Source organism: Eublepharis macularius, chromosome 5, assembly GCF_028583425.1.
Source record: "Eublepharis macularius isolate TG4126 chromosome 5, MPM_Emac_v1.0, whole genome shotgun sequence".
Lineage (NCBI taxonomy): Eukaryota > Metazoa > Chordata > Lepidosauria > Squamata > Eublepharidae > Eublepharis > Eublepharis macularius.
Window position 1 is genome coordinate 16013713 of NC_072794.1, and position 23726 is coordinate 16037438.

Below are 23726 nucleotides of genomic sequence, written 5' to 3' on the forward strand. Positions count from 1 at the left end.
GGGTCAGGACAAAACCTACCCGCCTGGGAATGAACTGTGAAGGCAAAATGGCCCAGGCAAAGGGCTACACTCACTCTCCTGCCACCTCATCTCAGCATGGAGGGAGGATTGGCTGGTAACAGTGACTGCAGGCAACTGCCCAGGGCCAGAGCCCCCTGGGCAAGACTTGCCTCATGTGGGACCACTCTGAAAGAAGTTGAGTCTCACCTTGACTCTTGAAAGGCCACCTAAATTGAGGCAAGGGAGGGTTGCCAGCTCCTGGTTACAACTGATTTCCAGGCCACAGAGATCAGTTCCCTTGGAGAAAATGGCTGCTTTGGAGGGTGGACTCTGGCATTATATCCTGCTGATGTTCCTTCTCTCCACAAACCTTGCCCACCCTAGGCTCCACCCACAAAATCTCCACGGATTTCCGAACCCAGAGTTGACAACCGTACTTCTGAAAGGTCTTCATTGACTTCCCGTACAGTTCCAGGCTCAATTAACAGTGCTGGATTTGGCCTATATTCCCCTCTTGTCAGGAATGGGTATATAATAGAGTTGCCAGCTCCGAGCTGGGAAATTCCTGGAGAGTTGGGGGACGGAGCCTGGAGAGGGCAGGGTGTGGGGAGGGGAGGGACTTCAGTGTGATATAATGAGATAGAGAGCAGAACCACAAGTGACAAAAGGCACAGATTGGACACTTATCAGCTTCCCTCAAGTTTTGATGGGAAATGTAGGCAGCTTGGCGGAATGTTGGACAAGTGACAGTTGAAAAGTCCATTGGACAGCAGACAGAGAGCCAAGCTGCAAGACCAGGACGCCTACATTTCCCGCCAAAACTTGAGGGAAGCTGACAAGTGTCCAATCTGTGCCTTTTGTCACTTGTGGTTCTGCTCAGTGTTGTAATTCTGGAGATCAGCTATAATTCTAGAAGATCTCCAGCCACTACCTGGAGGTATCAAACCTAACTGAGACTTGTCCCCCCCCCCACAGTGCCACCCCATGTGAGGAAAGACTCGCCTAAGGAAAGGGTGATGGGGGTTGGCTCCAGGCCGTTGGGACTTTTCCCAGTGGCCTTAATAGCCAACCCACCTCTGCACCCACCCCCTCATGGTATCAGAGCAGTGATGATAGCTGGAAGATTCAGTAACCGGATATTTGTGTATTGTGTTGGTAGCCAGACAGCGAATGAACTCCATTCATGGACAGGGAAGAGGCTTAAATAATGTATTGTTTGTTTACCTTTATCTCCTGATGGACCTGGGCGGTTCTAAACTAACTATTCAGACCAGTCCACAGTGCTGACTTCTGTTTTAGCAGAGTACTGTTGCTAGTACCATACCCTGAAACAGTAGGATTTAGTGGAGGGTGAATATCTTCCAAAAGGCAACCGCTTTTGGCCTGTTCCCTGAAATAATGAAGTCCGGAAATGACTTTGAACCAGCCAGTTAAGTTGCAGGAAAGTGTAAAAATTCTCAGCATTCACCAGTGGCATATATAACATAATACCATATCAACGCATTGCTTACCTCTCTCACACTGTGGGCCTGTGAAACCGTAGACGCATGCGCACCGATTTGGTCCAATGCACCGGCCTCCATTCTGGCAACTGCTCTCGCAGACAGCTGTTTGAGAAAAAGAGAGAAGGAGATGAGGGAGGTTGCTTTGGATGCGAATCAAGCAAGGCTTGCCAGGAAATGCTGCTTTACAGCAGGGAATCGGGAGGATAGCCGGATTCTGAAATTCTCATTATTGCAGTCTGAGACTGCTGCGAGTTCAAAAGAGACAGGATGTGGTTTCCAAAACAGCCACCCAAAAGGGATAGAATCTGAGATAGGGATGAATAGATTTCCTTTATCATGTTCTCTGCCCCACCTTTCACTCCTCCTTCATTCCGATTTCAGTTGGAGAATTTCAGATTAATTTCAGAATTGAATGATGCAAAGTCTGCTGCAGCTTGGTTCCTTTCCCTCTTCGTTCACTTTAACCAATGTGCCATGTGCGCTGATTAAACCCCCCCAAAGTAATTGTAGTGCACTTGCATAAATGATTCCATCCGGAGTCTTCGATGGCATGATTTGAGATGCGCATGTGCTCAGGCACATTGGTACAAAAGCACAGAAAAAGAAGCATGTACTAAGTGCCAGAGCACACGTGCTTATCAGCTAAGCTTCTTTTTCTGTGGCATTGTACCAATGTATAGGAATACATCAGTCAACACCACAGAAAAAGAATCTTGATACAATTGCGCGCAGTCATGTTGAGATTGTTTTGTTTGCAATGTTTTATCAGTGTACGCATGAACATCAAGCACGAAGTGGGAAGATGCAAATGAATAAAAGAAACTTGGGAGATGCAGCCAGCGATGCACAATTCAGAAACAAAAAAACTCCCCGACAAACAGAAAATTCCTCATGCACTGGTTCCATTTTAGAAACAAGACTACTTAATTTAGAACTCTAAATCTGAGAAGAAATCCAGACGATGACGATTTTGGAAACATCCCAGATCAAACATCAATTTGCCTGTCGGGGCTGGGCCAGCGTCCAATTTGGAGGCTTAGAAATCCAGCTTGGAAGAAAAAGAGCAGCTGCTGGCATTTCAAGGTCGATGTTGCCTCTCATGTGTGTGGGACTAGGATCTGTAAGGCTCGGGTTCGAGTCCCCACTCTACCAGGGAAGCTCAACCTAATCTACTTCACAGGATTATTCTTAGGATAAAATGGAGGGTTTTTAAAAATGTTTTAAGCACGGTTCCCACAGCAGAAAAATGGTTAGAAAAAATATGGGACCACTATATACAAGAAAAAATACATGACGAATTATACCAGAATGAACACTATTTGAAAGAAACTGATTTTATTGCAAAATGGTTACCATTCATTGAATTCATTTCCAATACAAATCACTCTCCACCTAAGCATTTACTTTTTGTTACTCAGATTTGAAGCAACGACTATCAAATAATTGAAAAAAAATGCTAGTTGTCTTTGTTTTAACTATATTGGCATGACATTTATTGTATATAGTTCACTAAGACGTTGTTGTTGTTCTATTTTACTTCTGTACATTGTTTTTGTTTGTTTGGTTGGTTTAAAAAAATAAATTAAAAAAAAAATGTTTTAAGCTGCTTTGGGTCCTTAGTGGTAAGAAAAAAGTTGTTCAAATAAATGCAGGGGTCATTTTGTAGAAAAAGAGCTGGAGGAACTTATTAGCATAACTCATTAGCATAACTCATTAGCATATGCCACACCTCTTGCCATTCACCGGAAGTGTGTCATTAGTATAACTGATTTGCATATGCCACACCCCCTGACATCACCTATCCTGGCTGTTTTGGACCCAAACCTGGCCATTCAGGGCCGAAATTGGGCCCAAAATGGCAAAAAGGGGCTGAAAATGGCTGAAAAGGGGCCCAAAATGGTCAGGATCAGGCCACTGATGAGCGGGAGGGTGATCCACCACCTGTCAGAGGCCCGATCTGGGACGTTCTGGCCCCAATCCAGGCCGAAATGGGCCAAAAATGGCCAAGAGCCAGGTGGGTGGGGCCACCTGACATGTGACCTCTTTGGGGAAGTGCCGGAACTGCGTTCCTGTGTGTTCCCCCTCGAAACGAGCCCTGAATAAATGTATAAATAAAATAAAGAATGAAGGTGGCAACCTTGACTCATCAGAAAGAAGTCCAGTTGGCCAAATGAAGTGGTGTTCCTAGTGATGGAGAAGGATTCAATTAATTGGAACATTTTATGTGCCTTTGCTGTTCGTATGCAATTTTATGCTATTCTCAGGTACTATTGTAATATGCTAATGCATTAGGAAGAGAACTAACTCTGAAGACACATGAATATATATTAGGCACTGGGAACGCTGAGGCAAAGCTGCTGCTTGCAGCAAAATAACCCAGGGCAATAGATATCCTTACCAAGCAAGCTTGCTGCAAGAAGATGCCCCTGTACCCATTATACTTATGCCATGCTTAGAGACTGATAAGGCAAATCTTTCCCTGAATTGCTCATACCAAGTGTAACTACAGAACAATTGAGTATAGACAAGAGAAACCAGCTGCAAATGGGAGGATCCGAACACCTGCCCTCAGATAGAGGAGTGGGCGATAAACCCCTCAGTAAAAGGAACGAGCCTGCTTTAAGTCAGTCAGATTAACTGGCTCTCCCAAGGCTGTGAAAAGTACCCAGCAATAGACGCGGGGTACTGAAAGTAACTTTCTGTACATTCCAGAGGAAGGGAAATTGCTCCCCTCCCACAATATTCAAGAGGGAGCAATCTCTTCCTACATGGTACAAGGTTGCTGAAGTGACACTTAGGCGCCCTTGGCAAAATGTTACACTGTCAAGTGTGCAGGAAATAGGGAGAGCCCTATGGATGGGAAAGTATGAGAGCAGAAAGAGATGTTCCTTGAAAAGATAAAACAGTGCACTAAAGTTGTAAGAAATGCAGATTGGGAAATATTGTAATTGTGATGCTGACCAGAATTATTCTTCCAGTAGGGACCACTGGGATCATTGGAGGTGGTCACTGGGAAAAGCCAATGGGCTCACAATTAGGTTTGAGCCAATGGGACCCCCAATATTGAAATGAATCAAAGGGTATAAAACATCTTGCACAGCTATTGTAGCTCTGATGAGCGCGGTGCACGAGTGATCCTTTTACTCTCCATGTAGCTAACGTTCCTCCATGTTTAATAAACGTAGCAGACTTCGCTTCTTTCACAGGACTCTGCGCCTGTCTCTTCTTTGAATTGGCTAAGGGACATTCAAACCACTGATTTTGTGGAACACTAGTGGCTTCCTCCCACCCCAGTAAACCAGGGTCACGCTCAAGATCCCCAGTACATCATTGTCAATGAGCCAGGGCAGGGTTTGCTTTGAACTGGAGAGGTCCATATTTACTAGCTAAGAATCTGCTTCAGTTGGCCAAGTTGACTTTCCTTCGAGTAACGAGATTGTTCCAGAAATGAGACCCGATTTTAGCGCGCATGATTGTCAAGCTTTGAACCAGGGGGTCTTGTCAAGAGTTAAACCCTCAGCTGGGGCTTGGCAGCTGCCGACACAAAATTTCTTTCTAGAGCATCACCAAGACATCTGTCCACCCTGAGTTTGGTCCCCAGGTATTCTCATTCTTGGACAACCTCCACCGTGCTCCAAACCTTTGCTCCGCATCCTGTCTCACTGCAGCCCAGGAGCACTTAAGATCACAATGCACTCAGAGGAACTGCAAGAAGATTGGTGCGGCTTAAGGGGACAAAGCACTGGACTAAGTCAAAATTCCCATCCAGTCCTGACATTCATGAGGTGACTTCGATATTCTCAAACAAGTCAAGAAGCTAGCCGTTTTCACGGGTCTTACCAGCCGTACAAAATCACAGAAGACTCCCGGAACAACGGCATCTTCCTAGCGCAATTTCCCATCATGACTCCGGTTTGTGGTGCGAATCGCACCACAAAGTACACATGTGAGTACGTTCGTATGTGTCGACAAGTCACAACTGATTTATGATGATCCTGTCAAGGGGCTTCCAAGGCAAGTGAGAAGCAGAGGTGGTTTGCTAGTGTACCTTCCTCTGCAAAGCAACCATCTTCCTTGATGGTCTCCCATCCAAGTACCAATCAAGTACCGACTATACTTAGCTTCCACGATCTGACGAGATCGGGCTATACCATGCTGCCTTCCCTCCAAGTACACACATATTCTTGTGGAATTTGAAAATAAAAGAGGTAAAGATAGGAAAGAGAAAGTGTCCCATCCAAGATATCTCTACAACTTGGGAAAACAATCTTCACACTCAATATCACCGACAATGGATAACTAACACAGACCATGGCTAGGCAGATCAGTGGTTAGAGCATCTCCTTTGCATGTGAAAGGTCATTGGTCCAATCTCTGACTTCATTAAGTAAAAGGACCAGATCACTGGTGATAAACTTCACAATACATTTGGCCATGAGTCACATCAGGGGAAACCCAAACCTGACTTACTTTCCTCACAGCTACACAGCAGCTATGGGAACACTTACTTAATGGCTGTAGGGAGGGCTGTATTGTAAGGAGGTGGTCTCAAAGAGATGCTTCACTAATGAATTAGGAACCATAGACTTCACCACTATGTTGCCTTACGTCCCATCTGTCGCTTTAAGTATGTGCTCCTATGCTTCAAGTATGATTCTACTGGGTAGTTCTATATTGTCTAATGTCAATCCTAGAATTGTTTGTGCTCTTTTTCAGCATTTCTTCAACTCTGTATCAGATTTTTACTAATGTTATGTTTTTGTAAACTTGCATTTATTTACCGTATGGCATTGTTTATTGAACTGTCCTTCGTATTGACTGTGCGAATCTCACTCTATGTAATCCACCTGGAGTCTCAGTGAGAAAGGAGGTCTATAAATCACACACACACACACACGCATGCACGCATGCACGCACACATGCACGCAAGCACGCACGCAAACAAACGAAGAAACGAACGAACGAACAAACGAACGAACAAACGAAAGTGCTGGGGGGGGGAGGAAAGGCTCCAACCTCCTCCCTATGTCATTAACCCAAGCTGAAATGGGGCCAGGGAGTGCGTATTGTCTCATTGCGGGGTTGTGTGTGCAATATTTGGCTTAGGAAAATGGGAGAGGCGCTACTCCTTTCCTGGAGGAGCAGTTCAAATCCGAATTGGGCACTGCAGTGCGGTCTCAATCCAAATCGGGTCATGATTCAACTTGCGGCCAAAATTTTTGTGTGTTTTGGCCCTGAGACCTGGAGACAACACTGGGCTGGATGCACCAATGGTTCGACTCAGGAGAAGGCTGTTTCCTATGTGCATATTATTGTATTCAGAAGCCTGACCCCACGAAGTTAAGAATGTGTAGCATAACACTATTGTTTTTTTTTTAACACAAACTGCTAAGGATCACTGAGGTTAGCGAACAAAACAAAACACCCTATCACACGGTAAATGGGTCACATGAACCAGCTCTACGTACACATAGAAGGAAAGCCAGTGTAGTGTAGTGGTTAAGGAGTCAGACTAGGTCCTGGAATACACAGTCTCTCTACACAAGACACCTTGGCGCCTGGTTTGTCAAATGTTGGGAGATGCAATGTTTGCTGGGAAGCATAGTTTAAAAAGACAGAGCTGCAGAGATCGCTCCTCGGAGCATTTGTTAATTTCATCTTCACCTCCCCAAAGACTCTGTCAATTTCACCTCTCCAGTCTAAAACTGTGTGGGATTGCAACCAGAGGGCAGCAAGGAATGGAAATGAACTGGAGCTGCCTTCCAGAACCGGGCTTGGACCTGAAGAGGTTATAATGGGCTGAAGTTTCCCTTCTGGCATTTCACAGCCCCTGCACACAGCTCCAGTGTATAGCAAAGCCTTTGCCTGCCACTGGCTCTGTCTTTTCAAACTACCCTTCCTGGCTAATATTGCATCTCTGACACATGTTCTTCACGTGTCAGATGTCTCGTGTAGAGAGATTCATAGTTTCAAATCCCTACTCATTAGGAAAGTCATTGGGTGACCTTGGACCAATCTCACCATTTTTACCACCTTCAGCCCCTTGGAGGAAGGGCAGGTTGAAAATAATTTAAAAATTGGGCTTTATGTAAATGGAACCAGGAATAGTTTTGTAAACACTGAAACACCATCGAAAGAGTTTTCCAAATCAGATGTCTTTGAACTCTCCCCATTCATACTGCAATTACTGTATTATGGAGTTGAATGGTGCCTTCATTGTTTAATTAAACATAATGTTTAATTTTTAACATTTTTTAAAATATTTTTAATATTTTTAATATTATTAACCATTTGGAATTAAAACAAAATCTTATAGGCAGGACAAAGATGATAATCCAAGGTAATTCTTCACTGGATGTTTACAGAAAGTAAATCCCATCAAGTCAAAAGCCAATCAAAATCAGGAAATAAGTATAGAAATCTCCAACCTACATTTGAGAATGTCAGCATTTCAAATCTCAAATCCGTGATTGACATTTCAGCCAAACCTGAAGGGGAACTGAATTTCCACATGAGTTTTTCAGAAGCGACGCATCGACTGATACTTACGCTGGCCGCAGTAGGTCCCCGTGTATCCCTTCTGGCACATGCATGCATCCTCGTTGCAACTGCCGCCATTCATGCATCTCAGACTGCAAGATTGAACTGGAGAAGGAAGAAGGAGGGAGTTAGGGAGGAGAGGAGGGTTTATAAAATTATGTGGAGGGTACAGAATGTGGAGAGTGAGGAAGCCCTTTTAATCTCTCTCCCATCTGGTGAGAATCAGGCGGTTGCTCCATTAATTTGATGGGTAGTAGATTTAAGGAAGTATTTCTTCCCTTGGGGAGCTCACTGCCAGAGGGCGTGGCAATAGCTGTTGGATTAAGGTGAAAAGGGTGGCTATCTGAGTCCTGCTGCAGCCATGATAACAAACAGTCTTGCAGCATCTTAAAAGACTAATGAATGAATAAAGTCAACGATAAATTCTCTGCTCTTTAATACTCTGTTATTTTAGATTAAGATAGCTTCAGAAGAGCATCTGGGTCCAACCAGACGAGCTGTTGCAAGATCTATGAATGGATCATATTACTGATGTGACATGTGCATTGATAAAACACTTTCCAAAAAAAGCAATCTGTTCCCATGTATGGTTGTGTTGAGATTTTTTTCTGCGTGTGTTCACTGATGTACTTAAGCATTCCTGCCAGGGTTGCCAGCCCCCTTGGGGGTGGCGACAATTCCCACCTCCAGATCCCATTTCCCACTACAGCTCAGAGCAGTGGAAGAAAAAAAAAGGTGATTGGGCCAATCGTATGGTCACTTCTAGGAAAACCCTAGAATCTCTAGATACTCTATGGTAAAACCACAGTGTTCCCAGTAATTCCTAGAGAGGTGGGACCCTGAAAGTGATGTCATGCCATTGCCAACGGTTGCCTTTCCATCTCCCCGCCCCCAGTTTCCCACTGGTACCTGGCAACTCTAGTTCCTGTGCATTGATAAAACACCACAGATACAACACATTGCTACAATTGTACATCAAAACATAGCAAGAATGCTTTATCACTATATGTGTGTAGAACATGACTTAGACATTCAGACCCCAGCTGGTACAGCTCCATCCATTAGATCAACTTTTTAATATTGTTTTTGACAGATTCCTTCTGCAAATTCCTGGAACCCCAGTGCCTTGAACCTGCCCCTAAAACTGGCCCTGCATATGTACACAATTTTTCAAATGGCTTGTTTATGCTTAATGGATTGTTTTTTATATTATGTTTTTTATTTCCATGCTGTCTCAAGCACGACTCTCAAAGAGGTGGCAAAGAAACGTTCTAAACAAACAAACACTGGGAAGAAAAGAAGGAAGGAAGAGAGAGAGAGAGAGAGAGAGAGAAAGAAAAAGAAAGAAAGAAAGAAAGAAAGAAAGAAAGAAAGAAAGAAAGAAAGAAAGAAAGAAAGAAAGAAAGAAAGAAAGAAAGAAAGAAAGACCCTGACTGAACACATTCAACAGCTGTGGCAAACTATGCTTATGTACGGCTGGCCACAAAGCTTGGAAGTTATAAAACCACAACAGAGAATTCTTGATTTGCGGGTTCCACTTTGGAAACAAGACCTGATCATTCAAAACTCCAAAGCCAGGGCAGAATTTGGGAGGAGAAGTTCAGAAGTACCCCCATCTCCTAGTGCATCCGCACCAACATATCCAAGAACAGCCCGGGCTCTGCTGGCTCGCAACGTCTCCAAAGCAAACCAGAGCTGAAATATAGCAAAACATGCATCCCCCATATCCTTCTGGCTACCCCCTGTTGCCGAGGCAGCCCCGAGTGCCCTATGAAATTTAACATCCTCCTCCCACCCCACTGTGTGTAGGGCCCAAAGGAATGCTGGAAATGCGGTTTCCTTTCCCAACCCCCTCCTCATGGTAGAATTCTTTACATTGTTGGGAAGATTGCTAACATCTGGTGCTTCCATTAGAGTGAAACAGAGCAGCTTTTAGAAAAAACAAACCATTATTGGGGAGAGGGTACCATAAAAGGCGACACATTGAAAGTAGGAAAGTTGGAGGATGCTGGGATGGTTGATCCACAGGACTGAGGCTATGCACGGTTCCTGAATCACTCAATGGAGGCTGAAGCCATTGTGAGTTTTCAAATGAAGGCTTGGTTTAAAAATTATTTTTTTTTTTTAAAAAAAAAGCTTCTTTCATGTTGGGAAATTGAATCTCGAGGCACAAGCTTGGTCAGTCCAAGAAAGGAAATGGGCATGGGAATTGGGGTGGGGAGATACAGAGGGGTGCTTCTGAAATTCTCCTGTCTGAATTTCTCCCCAAATTTGGAATTCAGAATGACATGTTCTCTCCTTTTCAAAATTGAATCTCAAGGAGTTTCCATTGTTTGGGGTTTTCATACCAATTCTGGGACCGTTTATTTATTTATTCACCACAAGAACGTATAAAGCAGGCCTTATACCAAAATGAAAAGTGCCTTTGCCGCTGTCCTAGATTACTCAAGGCAATTCCTATTTAAATGGAATTAGGGAATAGAGGAACAGGGCTCAGAGCACGAATTAGAGAACAATGGAAGGAAAGGAATGGGGAAAATGGCTTGTTCCTCTATACAAAAAGGTGAACATATAAGCAGGGCTAAAATGAAATGTGCCCTTTTAAGACTACTGATGATCTCGCGGACCTCTTTCTCCACTTCGGATGTATTACCAACCATTCACAAGTTACGTGTTCCCTGATTCCACCCCCTCCAGTGAGCATCAGAGAAGACATTCCTATTCTTGCTTAACACAGATGTTGGCCTGCACGTCTGGTGCAACCCTGTGAAAACCTGAAAACATGCAGCTTCCTTTTGTATTGCCTTTCCAGCAAAACTGACAGGGCGGTTTAAAAGCCTCATCACTTACATCAATGGCTTTCAGGCAGAGAAACTGTGGGGTTCCCCCCCCCCCGCCCAAGTGCTTGTGGGTTCCTAGTGGGATCTAGCTAGTCATTGTGGTAAAAGGGGATTCTGAGCTCAGGGGCCCTTGGGGTTTGATTCGGCAACAGCTAGGAGCCAGGAAAGCAAAATAGAACTTCACTGTGCCATAGCAGTCTACCTCTGAAGAGGCAAAGACGTCTAAGATTAAGAGAGAACTCTTGCTGTCTGATCTTTTTGTGGGCTTTTTGGAGACATCAGGTTGGCCTCTATTGGAGGAAGGATGCTATGTTCCATGGATATTTGATCTGATCCAGAAGGCGACCGAAGCCAGAGGGGGTAAGGGTAAGAAGGGCTCTTTCCTTACAGTCCCTGCTGCTCCAAACATCTCATGCTACAATCTCACACCAGTTCTTACCTCCTGCAGAGCCACAGTTTGGGGACAGCTGCCCATTGGAACAGGTACACATGTTTGGCCGTGAACAGAACCCCTCACCACAAGAGTTCCGGCAAATTGCTGTCAGGGGAGAAAAGGAGAGAAGAGAAGAAATGAGAAACAGTGGGGCAGGAGATCCTGCCCCATATCTTTCACTGCACAACTGAGTGCCAGCGTGGTGTAGTGGTTAAGATGTCAGAATAGGACCGGGGAGTCACAGCTTCAATTTGTTGTTCATTTATGAAACTTGGTGATTCTCTAAGAGTCTCTCTACACGAGACATCTGACGTGTGAAGAACATGTGTCAGAGATGCAATATTAGCTGGGAAGGTAGTTTAAAAAGACAGAGCCAGCGGCAGGCAAGGGCTTTGCTATACACTGGAGCTGTGAGAAGGGGCAGTGAAATGCCTGAAGGGAAACTTCAGCCCATTATAACCTCTCCAGGTCCAAGCCCAGCTCTGGAAGGCAGTTCTAGCCCATTTCCGTTCCTCGCTGCCCTTTGGTTGTGATCCTGCACAGAGAGGTGAAATTGACAGAGACTTTGGGGAAGCAAAAATGAAATTAACAAACCCTCTGAGGAGCAATCTTCGCTGGCTCTGTCTTTTTAAACTACGCTTCCTGGCTAACATTGTGTCTCCCTACACTTGACAAACAAGGTGTCTCATGTAGAGAAACTCTCAGCCTAACCCACTACAAGGTTTGGTATGATAGAGAGGAAGAGCGGAAAACTATATGCATCCCCTCAAGCTCTTTGGAGGAAGGTAAATGGATAGTCTTTGCAAACACAGAGTTTATTAACATTGCAGGATGTTTCCTGATTTCGTGTTTCAATTTCAAATCTTCCCTTTTGGACCTGGGCTTTCTCTGCTTGGGGAGAACTGCAGTTCCCCAAGCATGTTAACAAGATCTGACATTCATGTTGAAAGTGTTGCCTGTTTTTGCATGCAGGGTATACAAATGGTATTGTAAAGGCATTGGCAAAAGCCAGCGAATTAGGAATGTACCCAGGAGAAATGGGAGGTGCAAAAGGGCTTGCAACATCAGTAAACAGAAACAAACTTTTGAGGGAGATCCCTTATCAGAAATTTAGGCAAAGTGCTTCTGGATCCACAGCTGAGACCTGAGGCTTAACTACATGTTTAGTTTTCTGAAAATACCTCCCTGAGCCAGATCACAGACTTCTTCTGAGGTTCAAATGGGATCAGCATGCTGGGAGGAGGGTGCTGAGTTGACCTTCCCCCTGCATCATTTTCCTGACCTGAAATGGCCCAGGGGAGAAATCATCTGCTGGGGAAATTAATGTCACCATATCAGTTCACAAGTGGCCCCAGCGAGGCAAACAGCAACTCCTCTGGACCATTTCAGGTCAGGAAAATGATGTGTGTAGGGGGGGTCTCGGTCCCTTCTCGCCTGTGTCGTGTTCCCAACCTGAATCACATTTGGACAGCACAGGATCTGTGACCTGACAGGGAGACAGACCTAGGAAAGAACTAACATGAAATTCAGAGCAGAAGATGTTTCTCACATGCAAAAGGCGCATTTCAAATTCAACACCTAGGCCGTTTCCACACTCCCTTAAAGGGACGGCCCACTCACCCAATACTGGAGGCTTTTCCTCATGAATCCAGATGTCTCTGTTGGCAAAATGGTTGTGCGCTGTTTGGTTTCCATTTTTTTGGTGCCTTTTTTGGGAACGCACTTTCCGTAGTCCCAGAAAAGGCGGCAAAAAAACGGAAGCCAAACAGCCTGCTATCCGTTTTGCAAATAGAGACATCACCAGCATTGTTTGTATGCTGTCCCTTTAAGGGCATGAGGAAATGGCCCTAGTTGCCAAATAAGATTTTCAGTGATCAAAAAATGGAGATCCAGTAGATCTTCTAGATTTCCTGGGCCCTCCCCATAACTGGTAAAGCCCTAACTAATTGTAATACACAGTAAATACTGGGGATATTTACTGTGTAGCAGTAAATGTAATAGCAACAGGAAACCATTACAGATTTGTCGCCATCTGCTTTTCTTCTTACAAAATCTGGATTTTCTTTTCACAGCAGAGCTTCCAGAAAAGCTGGGATCTCAGTGAGCTTCTTTGCAAAATGAATCATCAATATACCTAACTGCGTTTTTCAGAGGTGTGCTTTATGGCAACTCGATAGTGGTTTTGCAGCATTTCCAGGAAGAGAGACACTGCTTTCAGGCAGTTGCTGCTTCATTGGAGAGACTCAGGAATAAGCTTGGCTTGAAACTGGAAAGTCATTTTGTAATTTGTGCATTCTGTGTTTTGCCTCGGATTGTCCAGAATTTGTAAATCAATAGCACCAAACCCTCTGATTTTGGTTGGGCTGTTATCGTAACTCTAGAAGAACAATCCATCCCAACTTTCCTTGAGAGAAGTAACCCTTCTCATACTCACGGACAATGCACTGGTTCCCACCAGGAAGAGTCTTCCACCCAGGACAGCAGTAGGAATGGAACCGAGACCCACAAACATTTGGCCTGAAAGTCAAGGAGCAAAAATTGAACTACTTTCTCGAGGAACGGTCTTGTTTGGGACACTGAATCTCAGCCACAAACATATGAATCCACATTTTATTCCATCAAGCCATTGGTTCCTTCAGCCTAGCATTGTCTGGCAACATCTCTTCTAATTAGGGTTGCCAACCTCCAGGTGGGGCCTGAAGATCGCACAAAATTACAACTCATCTCAACTGCAGAGATCAGTTCCCCTGGAGAAAATGGGTGCTTGGAAAGGTGGACTCTATTGCATTAAATACCACTGGCATTAAATACCTTCCCCGAATCCCACCCTCCCCACATCATTAAATCTCCAGATCTGGCAACCCTCCTCCAAGTTCTCAGGAAGAGAGAGATCTTTCCCAGACCAACTACAAGAACATTATTTGCTGAAGATGTTAAAGACTGAACCTGGGACTTTCTGCACAAAATACATGCTTGGCCATAAAGGCATGGGTTGAATCGCCAAGCTAAAGATGGAAGAACGTCTGTACATTTTTGTTATAAGTCTTTCTGACCAACTGTTTTCTGTTCTGCCCTAAAGACATCAGCTCTTCCCAGTGAGGGTTGCCAGATGAACCAGTGGGAACCTTTGGGAAGCTGGAAGCAACGTCATTTGAAGAAGTGCAATGTCATCATGACATCACTTCCAGTTTGCAACCTGGAAGTGAGGTGTCACAGTCCTCTACAAACACTATTATCAGTATGGTTTCTTAGCACAGAGATGTACGAATTCCGACTCATGACATCGTTTCTGGATATGAATGGGAAGAGATGTCATTACATAGTGTGTCGTCAGGCGATGTTGCTCACTGCTCCTTGCTCCTCTTTGCTCCTAGCACCAGCCTAGTGGAATGCTCTTTTGATGGAGATCTGGGCCCTGTGGGATCTGTCATAGTTCCGCAGGGCCTGTAAAATGGAGCTGTTCTGCTGGGCCTATGGCTGAGGCATTGGCAAGTCATCCCTCCTGACTGCCCTTGTCCCACCACGCCCGCCCTGGATATGATCTTATCCTGCTAGTTGCATTTTGTAGCTCCTTTAGAGGAAGGTCTGTGGCTCAGTAGTGGAGCGTCCACCTGGCATGCTGAGGGTCCCCAGCATCTCCAGTAAAAAGGTCAGGTAGCAGGTGATGTGAAAGACCTCCACTTGGGAAGTCTGGAGTGCCACTGCCGGTCAGAACAGACAACATAAGACTGACTTTGTAAGACTTACAGTTAGGGTTGCCAGGTCCAGGTTGGAAAATTCCTGGAGATTTTGGGGGTGGAGCCTGGAAAGAGTGGAGTTTGGGGAGGGGAGGGGCCTCAAGGGGGTATAATGCCATAGAGTCTACCCTCCAAAGCAGCCATTTTCTCCAGGGGAACTGATCTCTGTGGCCTGGAGATCAGTTGTAATTCCGGGAGATCTCCAGCCACCACCTGGAGTCTGGCAACCCTACTTACAGTGAAATCCTAAGCAGAATTACTCTGGTCTGAGCCCATTCATGGGCTTAGACTGAAGTAACTCTGCTTAGGATTTCACTATAAGGGTCTGACTCAGTAGAAGGGAGCTTCACACATTATCACTGCCGTCAGAAAGAACCCCTCCGCACATCCAATGAAGTAGGCTCTGGCCTGTGAAAATTCTGCCCTAGTCAATCAATCTTTGCCACTATGATATTCTCTCTTCCTTAAAACAGCAGAAATGGCACCTGGTGTGCTTTTAAAATTCAAAAATAACTAGTTTATTTATGTTGGAAAGGAAAGGTTGGGTGAAATCAGGGGTTAAAAATTTATGAGGTAATTCAACAAATACATCTCTGAGGTAAAATCAGAACAGATTTCAGTTCTTATGCTCTCCACAGATACTTAAATACTGATGTGTTGAGACTTTTCTTCCCTTAGTTTTCCCCAAATGCACAGCACAGCACAGCAACCTTTATTGGCATAAATAATACAGACAAAACAGGAGAAATGTTGTGGAATACATAGGGCAGCACAATCATGTCCCCAGACAGCAAAATTTGGAGAGAAAGGGGATTGGGGTACCAGCATTTCTAACTCCAAAAGTGACAGAGAATACTAAAAAAATATAAGAGCATTTTAGTTTTCCCCAAATGCTCTTATATTCTTTTAGTATTCTCTGTCACTTTTGGAGTTAGGAATGCTGGTACCCCAATCCCCTTTCTCTCCAAACACCAACACTTTCCTTCAGTTGTTAACTGAATCTGAAAATCTCCACAGACAGTTTCCAACCACACCCGACCAGGGATCTCTCCACTCCATAGTTACTCCCCTGTTTGACTGGGTAGGGAAAGTCTCTTCTCCTTAGAAGATCTATCCCCTTTCCTTTGGCCCGTTTGGGAATCTGCATCTATTTCCCAAATCTCCTTGCCAACTTCCCCCGTTCTCCTGCCAGTGTTAAAACTGCTCTCCCTTAGGACTCCCTCTCCCAACACTTCACACTGGATTCCACTCTCAGCTGGGATGGAAAACAGCCCCTCCTCTTTCTAGCTCATGTTACCCAATCAGATCCCTTAGAGTAGCCTGCCACTCAACTCTCTGATTCTATGAGGGATTAACCCTTGATAGTCATGTTGATGTGTATATAGCCCTTCCAGGATTTTTAACATCTGCAATCCGTCACAGCCACACAGCGGCTCCTGGGTTGGGCTAGAAGAGACTAGGAATGCATGCTCATCCCCAGAATTTGGGGACTGAATGGCCTGGCTTTGCTTCCAAAACAGAACTGATGTATTAGGGATCCTCCAAGCAAGATGTTGGAAAGGTGGGATAGAACTGATCTGAATATATTGTTCTGCTTTTTATTCTCAAATTAGGCATCCATATTTGAACAAAGTCTTGTACTTTCCTTGAGCCACATGCGTCTTTCCCCCTTTTCTTTGTACATACATGGATCAAATGCTGTAAAAGAGTAATCGTATTCACGTTCTTTTGGTGTGGTATTTGATTGGGGCAGAACCACACTGACGCATCAGCAAAAGTCCATAGGAAAAAAATACCTTGATGCCATCAAAGGCATAACCACATCAAGAGGCTTTTCCTGCAGAGAGCTAGAACTCATGGACCTGTTCCGCTAGTGATTTGTCTTTTCTTTGGTGTAAAAAGCCTCTGTAAAGAGTCTCTGGCCAAAGAGCCACTGCCAGTAGGATAGATTTCTGGAATCCAACCCAGTGTTTTATCAATGTGCCGGTGAGAATCAGCAAAATACAGGGCAATAAGATACGTATGAACAGAAGAAACAACAGCTGTGCAAAGCAGTGCAAAGTCTACTTCGAGAAATAACTTTAGAAATTATTTGTTAAGCCAAAATTAAGGAGGACTGGAATGTGGCACACAATGTGCCCAAACACACTTTCTTTTAATCATCTTCATCTAGCACATAGCGTGGCACTCCTTTTAAATTCAGCCAATCTAACAGATCTAATTCTACTGTAACCTTGAGGCTTGACTACTGTAATGAGCTCCTTGTGGGGCTGCCTTTGGAAACTATACTTGAAGCTGTCTTCTACTGAGTCTAACCCTTGGTCTATCAAAGTCGTTACTGTCTACTACGACTGGCAGTGACTCTTCAGGGTCTCAGGTTACGTCTTTCACATCACCCGGTTCCTGACCCTTCTACCTGGAGCTGTCAGGGATTGAATCCGGAGCCTTCTGCATGCATGGCTAAGCCATAGACTCTCCCCTTCAGTTCATGCAAAACACTGCAACTCTTTTATTAATTGGTGTAAATGACTTACATTTCTCAGGGTTGCCAGCCTGCAGGTGGGCACTGAAGATCTCCAAGAATTACAACTGATCTCCAGATGACAGAAATCAGTTCCCATAGAGAAAATGGTTGCTTTGGAGGGGGCATTATAGCTTGCTGAAATCCCTCCCCTCCACAAACCCTGCTCTCCCTAAGCTCCACCCTAGGGATGCCAGACCCCCGGCTGGGGGCAGGGGATTCCCCGCCCCCCACACCTGGCTTACCTGGCCAGCAGGGGGGGCACGCCTTCTGTGCGTGCTCCCCTGCAGCGCTGCACACTCCTGTGCACTGCTGCTGCCCAGATCGGGTCCGTTTTGGCCCAGATCGGGGCCGCTGCAGAGCGCGGGAGTGCCCCTGCCCTCCGCAGGGGCCCAAAATGTGCCCATTTTGGCACAGATCGAGCTTGTTTCGAGCCCATTTTGGTGCGGATTGGGCCAGTTTTGAGCCAATGCGGAGCACGGGAGTGCTCCTGTGCTCCGCAGTGGCCCAAAACATGCCAATTTTTGCCTGGATTGGGCCCGTTTCGGGCCGCTCTGGAGTGCAAGAGTGCTCCTGTGCTCTGCATCGGCTCAAAACAGGCCCGATCCGTTCCAAAACGGGCCCAAAATGAGCCTGATCTGGGCCAAGATGAGTGAGTTTTGGGCCCCTGTGGAGTGTGGGCGTGCGCCCATGGGCTGCATGATGATGTCACTTCCTGGAAGTGATGTCATCATGCTTGCGGGGGTGCAGGTGCACTTTGCGTGTGCACCCCCACACAAACAGGTAAGTGCCAGTCCCCAATCCCCCACCGGGAGGTCAAGGGGGCCTGGCAACCCTACTCCTGCCCCCAAATCTCCAGGGATTACCCAACCCAGAGTTGGCAACCCTACTTCCAGGCTCAATTAACAGTGCTGTATTTGACCTATAATCCCTTCTTGACAGGAATGGGTCTATACATGAGGCAACTTGAGGGGGCTGCCTGATTTGGGGGGAGGTATCCCACCCAGTGCCAACCTGCTGCCCCACCTTCCAGCCAGTTACCCACCTGCTTGACCATTGCCCCCTCCGAGAAGCTTGAGAGGAGATAATCTTTCTTATCTCTTTTTGTGCCCCCCCTCATTAAAATAGTGCATCAAGCCACTCGTACCAGTTCCTGACCTCTTGCAAAATGTCTTCTTATAATGAGAGTTCAACATCCATTTCTAGTTGCCTGTTGCTAGGGCAACTGAAATGGTGGTCAAATGGTCCAATGAGAGAGGAAACAACCTCTCTTGAGAGGTCAGGAAGTCTTATAAAGTCTGTGTGGTGAGGCAGGTAAGGCCTTTGTGCTTCTGGAGGGGGCAGTTGTGTTAGGGTTCAGGCTGGCAGCAATAACAACAACAACAACAACAACAACAACAACAACATTCAATTTATATACCACTCTTCAGGACAACTTAACACCCACTCAGAGCAATTTACAAAGTGTGATATTATTAAGGTTGCCAGCCTTCAGCTGGTGACTGGAGATCTCCCGGAATTACAGCTGATCTCCAGGCCACAGAGATCAGTTCCCCTGTAGAAAATGGCTGCTTTGGAGGGTGAATTATATGGCAATATACCCTGCTGAGCCCCCTTCCCTCCCCAAACCTCGCCTTCTCGAGGCTCGCCTCCAAATCTCCAGAAATTTGCCAACCCTAGTTATTATTATCCCCACAACAAACACCCTGTGAGGTGGGGTGGGGCTGAGAGAGCTCCTAGAAGCTGCGACTGACCCAAGGTCACCCAGCTGGCTTCAAGCAGAGGAGTGGGGAATCAAACCTGGTTCTCCAGATTAGAGTCCTGCTGCTCTTAATCACTAAACTGGCTCTCATCAAATAAGATATTTGTTTAAAACAATTCCAAACCAGCAAAACACCTCAAGGTGGCCCTTAAGGTTGCCAACTTCCAGGTGGAGCATGGAGTTCTGCCAGAATTACAACTGATCTCCAGACTTTAGAGATCTGTTCCTCTGGAGAAAATGGCTGCCTTGGAGGGTGGACACCACAGCATTATACCTCACTGAGCTCTTTTCCCTCCTCAGACTCTGCCCTTTCCAGGTTTGGCCCCCAAATCTCTAGAAGTTTCCCAACCCAGAGGTAACTACTTGAGTGCCACTGCTTCACAAGTCTGAACGAGGAAAATTCCCAATATTTACTAACATGTCCCTCCGATTAAATTCTCCTAGCAGCCGCACCTAACATGGAGGTGCATACATCCTAGGCCTGTTCCAAAGGACCTTCTGCAATTGATCCAACATTCTGGAAAAGGGATTCCATTGGAGGTTCAGCCCCCTCCCCTGCCTGTGTTTAGAAGGGACTGCATCATGGCTTAGTTTAAGAGATTGCGGGGTGGAGGGATTTTTATATACCGGGTTAGACTGCTGTGGCCATTGACTGATGCTGTTTTTAGAAGGGTGTTCGTACATTTTCTAGCTTGACACCATGTTGTGCATCACAGCTGTGGAGATGTATTTTGACACTCCTGGAGCCTTTTAAAAGGTATATTTGGATCAGTGCCACACAAGGTAGGGGGTTAATCCTTCCACCCTCCACCCTTGTACAGCTTCCCCGGCGGAAGCCTCCCCTCTCTGCAATGCGGGCGGGGGGGGGAGTTTTGATGTGAAACCCCCCTGAATGATGAACTCTCCTCCCATTTTGCATGGCCTGTACCTGAATGGGGGCTACACACAGCCAAAAATTACTTTTGAAAAATGCTTAGAAAAGTACAGGTGTTCTTCTGAGTTGACCCTTCACCTCTTGCACAAATGGCAAAGAGAGAGAGACTTGTAGTACCTTACAAACAAACACATTTATTGCGGCAGGAGTTATTGTGGACTATATCATTCTTCGCCATTTTTAGGCTTTCCTTTCCTTTTGTCAGCACAGATGGACAAAGATTTAGCCTCTGGAAGCAGATGGGACCAGACCGTACCAAATGCAGAAAGTTTGGCTTGAGCCTGAAGTCCAGTTTTGCAGAAATCCAGTTCTGGAGAATAATCAGCTCTCGGGTGATTTATGGACCTGACCAAACCCAGAATGCCTAATGTATTCAGATCAAGTGGGGTATAGATACTTCCCCTGGACAGAGACCTCAGCTCCCCTACCAAAACTGGGCCAGGAGCCAAGAAAACAGACAGCCAAAAAGTTCTTATGCCACTGGATACCTTGGTGGCGTTGCCAAGTGAGTCTGGAGTCCCCCACCTCGCCAGCCCTGGTGCCTCTTCCAAAGCGCCAATGCGCTCCTCTGAAAAATAATACGTAGCTTTCCAGGGCCGGCTGGCAACCAGATTGGCTTTGAGTAATGTAAAGCAATTCCCTGAAAAGCTAGACTAAAAGGGTGTGTGCGCAAAACTGCCAAAGGGCTCCAAGCTTGGGCTCGGGGCCAGGAGCAGGGCAATCACTTTATTTATCTACGATCTTTGCATCCGGCTTTTCCTCCAGAAGACTGTAACTGCAGCCAGCAGGATCAGATTTGTGGCTTGTCTAGTCCACTGTCCTATTTCACAGAGCAGACAACCAGATTCTCTTCTCTCCTACAAAATGGTCTTCAAGGAAGATTCTAATTCAAGTTAAAAAATAAATTAAGGAATAAATATTTGGACAGGATAGAGAAGCAAGAATATCTGAAGCTGCCTAAAGCCCAAGTCAGATACTTTGTCCATCTCTCTTGCTATGGTCTCCTTGGACTGGCCGTAGCTCGCTGAGGTCTCAGGCATAGAAAGGTCAACTTTCTGAGGTCCTTGAATGGGAGATGCTGAATTCTGGGAACTTCTGTGAGCAATGCAGGTGCACTGTCTACCGAGCTCCCTGAACAAGACTACAGCAGATGGTAATACTATGGGATAATACCTCAGGAAATCAGAACACTAAAGGTCAAGAAGTAAGGTTGCCAGCCTCCAGGTGGTGGCTGGAGATCTCCCGGAATTACAACTCATCTCCAGAAGACAGAACTCAGTTCCCCTGGAGAAATGGCTGCCTTGCAAGGTAGACTCTATGGCATTATACCCCCTTGAGGCCCCTCTCTTCCCCAAACGCCACCCTCTCCAGACTCCACCCCTCAAATCTCCAGGAATTTCCCAACCAGGAGCTGGCAACCTTATCAAGAAGAGAGAATGGGGGTGCTGATGCGACGTCATCTTAACCTCTGAAGGCAGTGGCTGTTTTCACACGTCTTAAACATCGCGGAAAATAGTGCAAAACTCGCAGAACGAGGCGTCTTCATGGCGCAATTTCTGATGTCACGATTCCATTTTTGTGGCGTGATGACATCAGAAATTGCGCCGTGGAGACGCCTCGTTCTGTGAGTTTTGCGCTATTTCCCGCTATGTTTAAGACATGTGAAAACGGCCAGTGACACCGAGAGCAGAGCTTCAAGTTACAACCTCAGCAAAGAAATGGGTTCACACACATGGGAAAGTGGGCACAGGAACTAGTGTAGCATAGTGGTTGGAATGTTTGACTAGAGGAGGTCTGGGTTCAAAATTTCTTCTCGATTATGAAAGCCGGGGGGTGGCCTTGGTCTATTTCAGCTTGCTCTACCTGACAAGGCTATTAGGAGGATGGAGAAGAATCATGTACGGTGCTCTGAGCTTCTTGGAAGACCAAGGCCATTTGGGCATGTTTTTAAAATAGCACAATACTCAGGGGAGGCTGCCAGCTTCCTTGCATGATTTTTGACACCCTCCGTGATGATGGTGCTTTCGTGGCTGCCTGCTTCCAGTTTGTAAATGGATGGCATCAGAAATTCCGCAAGGAAGCCAGCAGCCTTCTGTGAGTATCGCGCTATTTGAAAGACGTGTGAGGACTGGACAAACAGAATTTGCCCGGTACCTTTGGACATCTGATCTGATCTAGGGTTACCAGCCTCCAGGTGGTGGCTAGAGAGCTCCTGGAATTAGAACTGATCTCCAGAGGACAGAGATCAATTCCCCTGGAGAAAATGGCTGCTTTGGAAGGTGGACTCTAAGGCATTATACCCTGCTGAAGTCTCTCCCTTCCCCTAACCCCACCCTCTTGAGGCTCCACCCCCCAAATCTCCAGGAATTTCCCAATCCAGAGCTGGCACTTCTAGTCTGATCCAGCAGAGCTGCTCTTGATGGCCAGTAGATTCTTGACAGACAAAAGGAAATACTTCTTTACTCAATGACTGATTAAAATCTGGAATTTGCTGCCAGAAGATGTAGTGAATGTCCAAAGACATAGAGCCAGTGGAGTTAGCTGTGTTAGTCTGCAGTTGCAAAATAGTAAAGAGGCCAGTAGCACCTTTAAGACTAACCAACTGTATTGTAGCATAAGCTTTCCAGAACCACAGCTCTCTTCATCAGATGCATCTGACGAAGAGAGCTGTGGTTCCTGAAAGCTTATGCTACAGTAAAGTTGGTTAGTCTTAAAGGTACTACTGGATTCATTTTGCAAAGACATAGAGGGCTTTATAATTGACAGATTCATGGAGGATAGGCTGTTAGCCATGGTGTCTAAAGGGAACCTCCACATTCAGAGGAAGTAAACTTCTGAATACTTGTGCCAGAAGGTAACATCAGGGGAAGGCCTCAGCTTCCATGCCCTGTTGTTGGCTTTCCAGAGTAACTGGTAGGCCACCGTGTGAGACAGGATGCTGGACTAGATGGACCACTGGTCTCTTGCATGCTCTTCTTATGTTCTTGTGTTCTCTTTCCATAGCTTGGCCGTTTCCACAAGCCCATAAAGGGACGGCCCACTCACGGAATGCTGGCAACGTCTCCGTTTGCAAAACGTTTACGGGTTCTTTGGCTTCCATTTTTTTCGGTGCCTTTTTTGTGATCGCGTAAAGTGCATTCCCAGAAAAGGTGCCAAAAAAACTGAAGTCAAATGAACTGCAAATGTTTCACAAACGGACATGTCTAGATTCCTGGGGGAAAGCTGCCAGCATTCGATGAGTGAGAACCCAAGTGGTTAAACCACAGCCAGAATACGATTAATCCCAATCTCAAAAACAACTCTAGTATCGGTTTTGTCAGATACACCCCAGCATATCTGCCATGATTGTTTCTATGAATAATGATCTGATCCTCTGAGAATGTGTAAAGGGAACTTAATTGCTACTTGGCTGTTAGCTGCTTATCTTGCAGGTGTTTTGCTTTCACTTTCCTGG

At 45.7% G+C, this 23726-nt stretch overlaps 1 protein-coding gene across 1 annotated transcript in view; it reads right to left on the reverse strand.

The window, feature by feature from the left end:
* Positions 1 to 23726, reverse strand: part of FBN3 (fibrillin 3) — a 163573-nt gene that overhangs the window by 134965 nt on the left and 4882 nt on the right. Inside the window, exons 2-5 of the mRNA XM_054979993.1 lie at positions 13753 to 13835; positions 11325 to 11423; positions 8055 to 8150; positions 1512 to 1607 (exon numbers count right to left, since the gene is read on the reverse strand). Of these exons, the coding sequence (XP_054835968.1) occupies positions 1512 to 1607; positions 8055 to 8150; positions 11325 to 11423; positions 13753 to 13835 (374 nt within the window). The remainder of the gene's footprint in view (positions 1 to 1511; positions 1608 to 8054; positions 8151 to 11324; positions 11424 to 13752; positions 13836 to 23726) is intronic.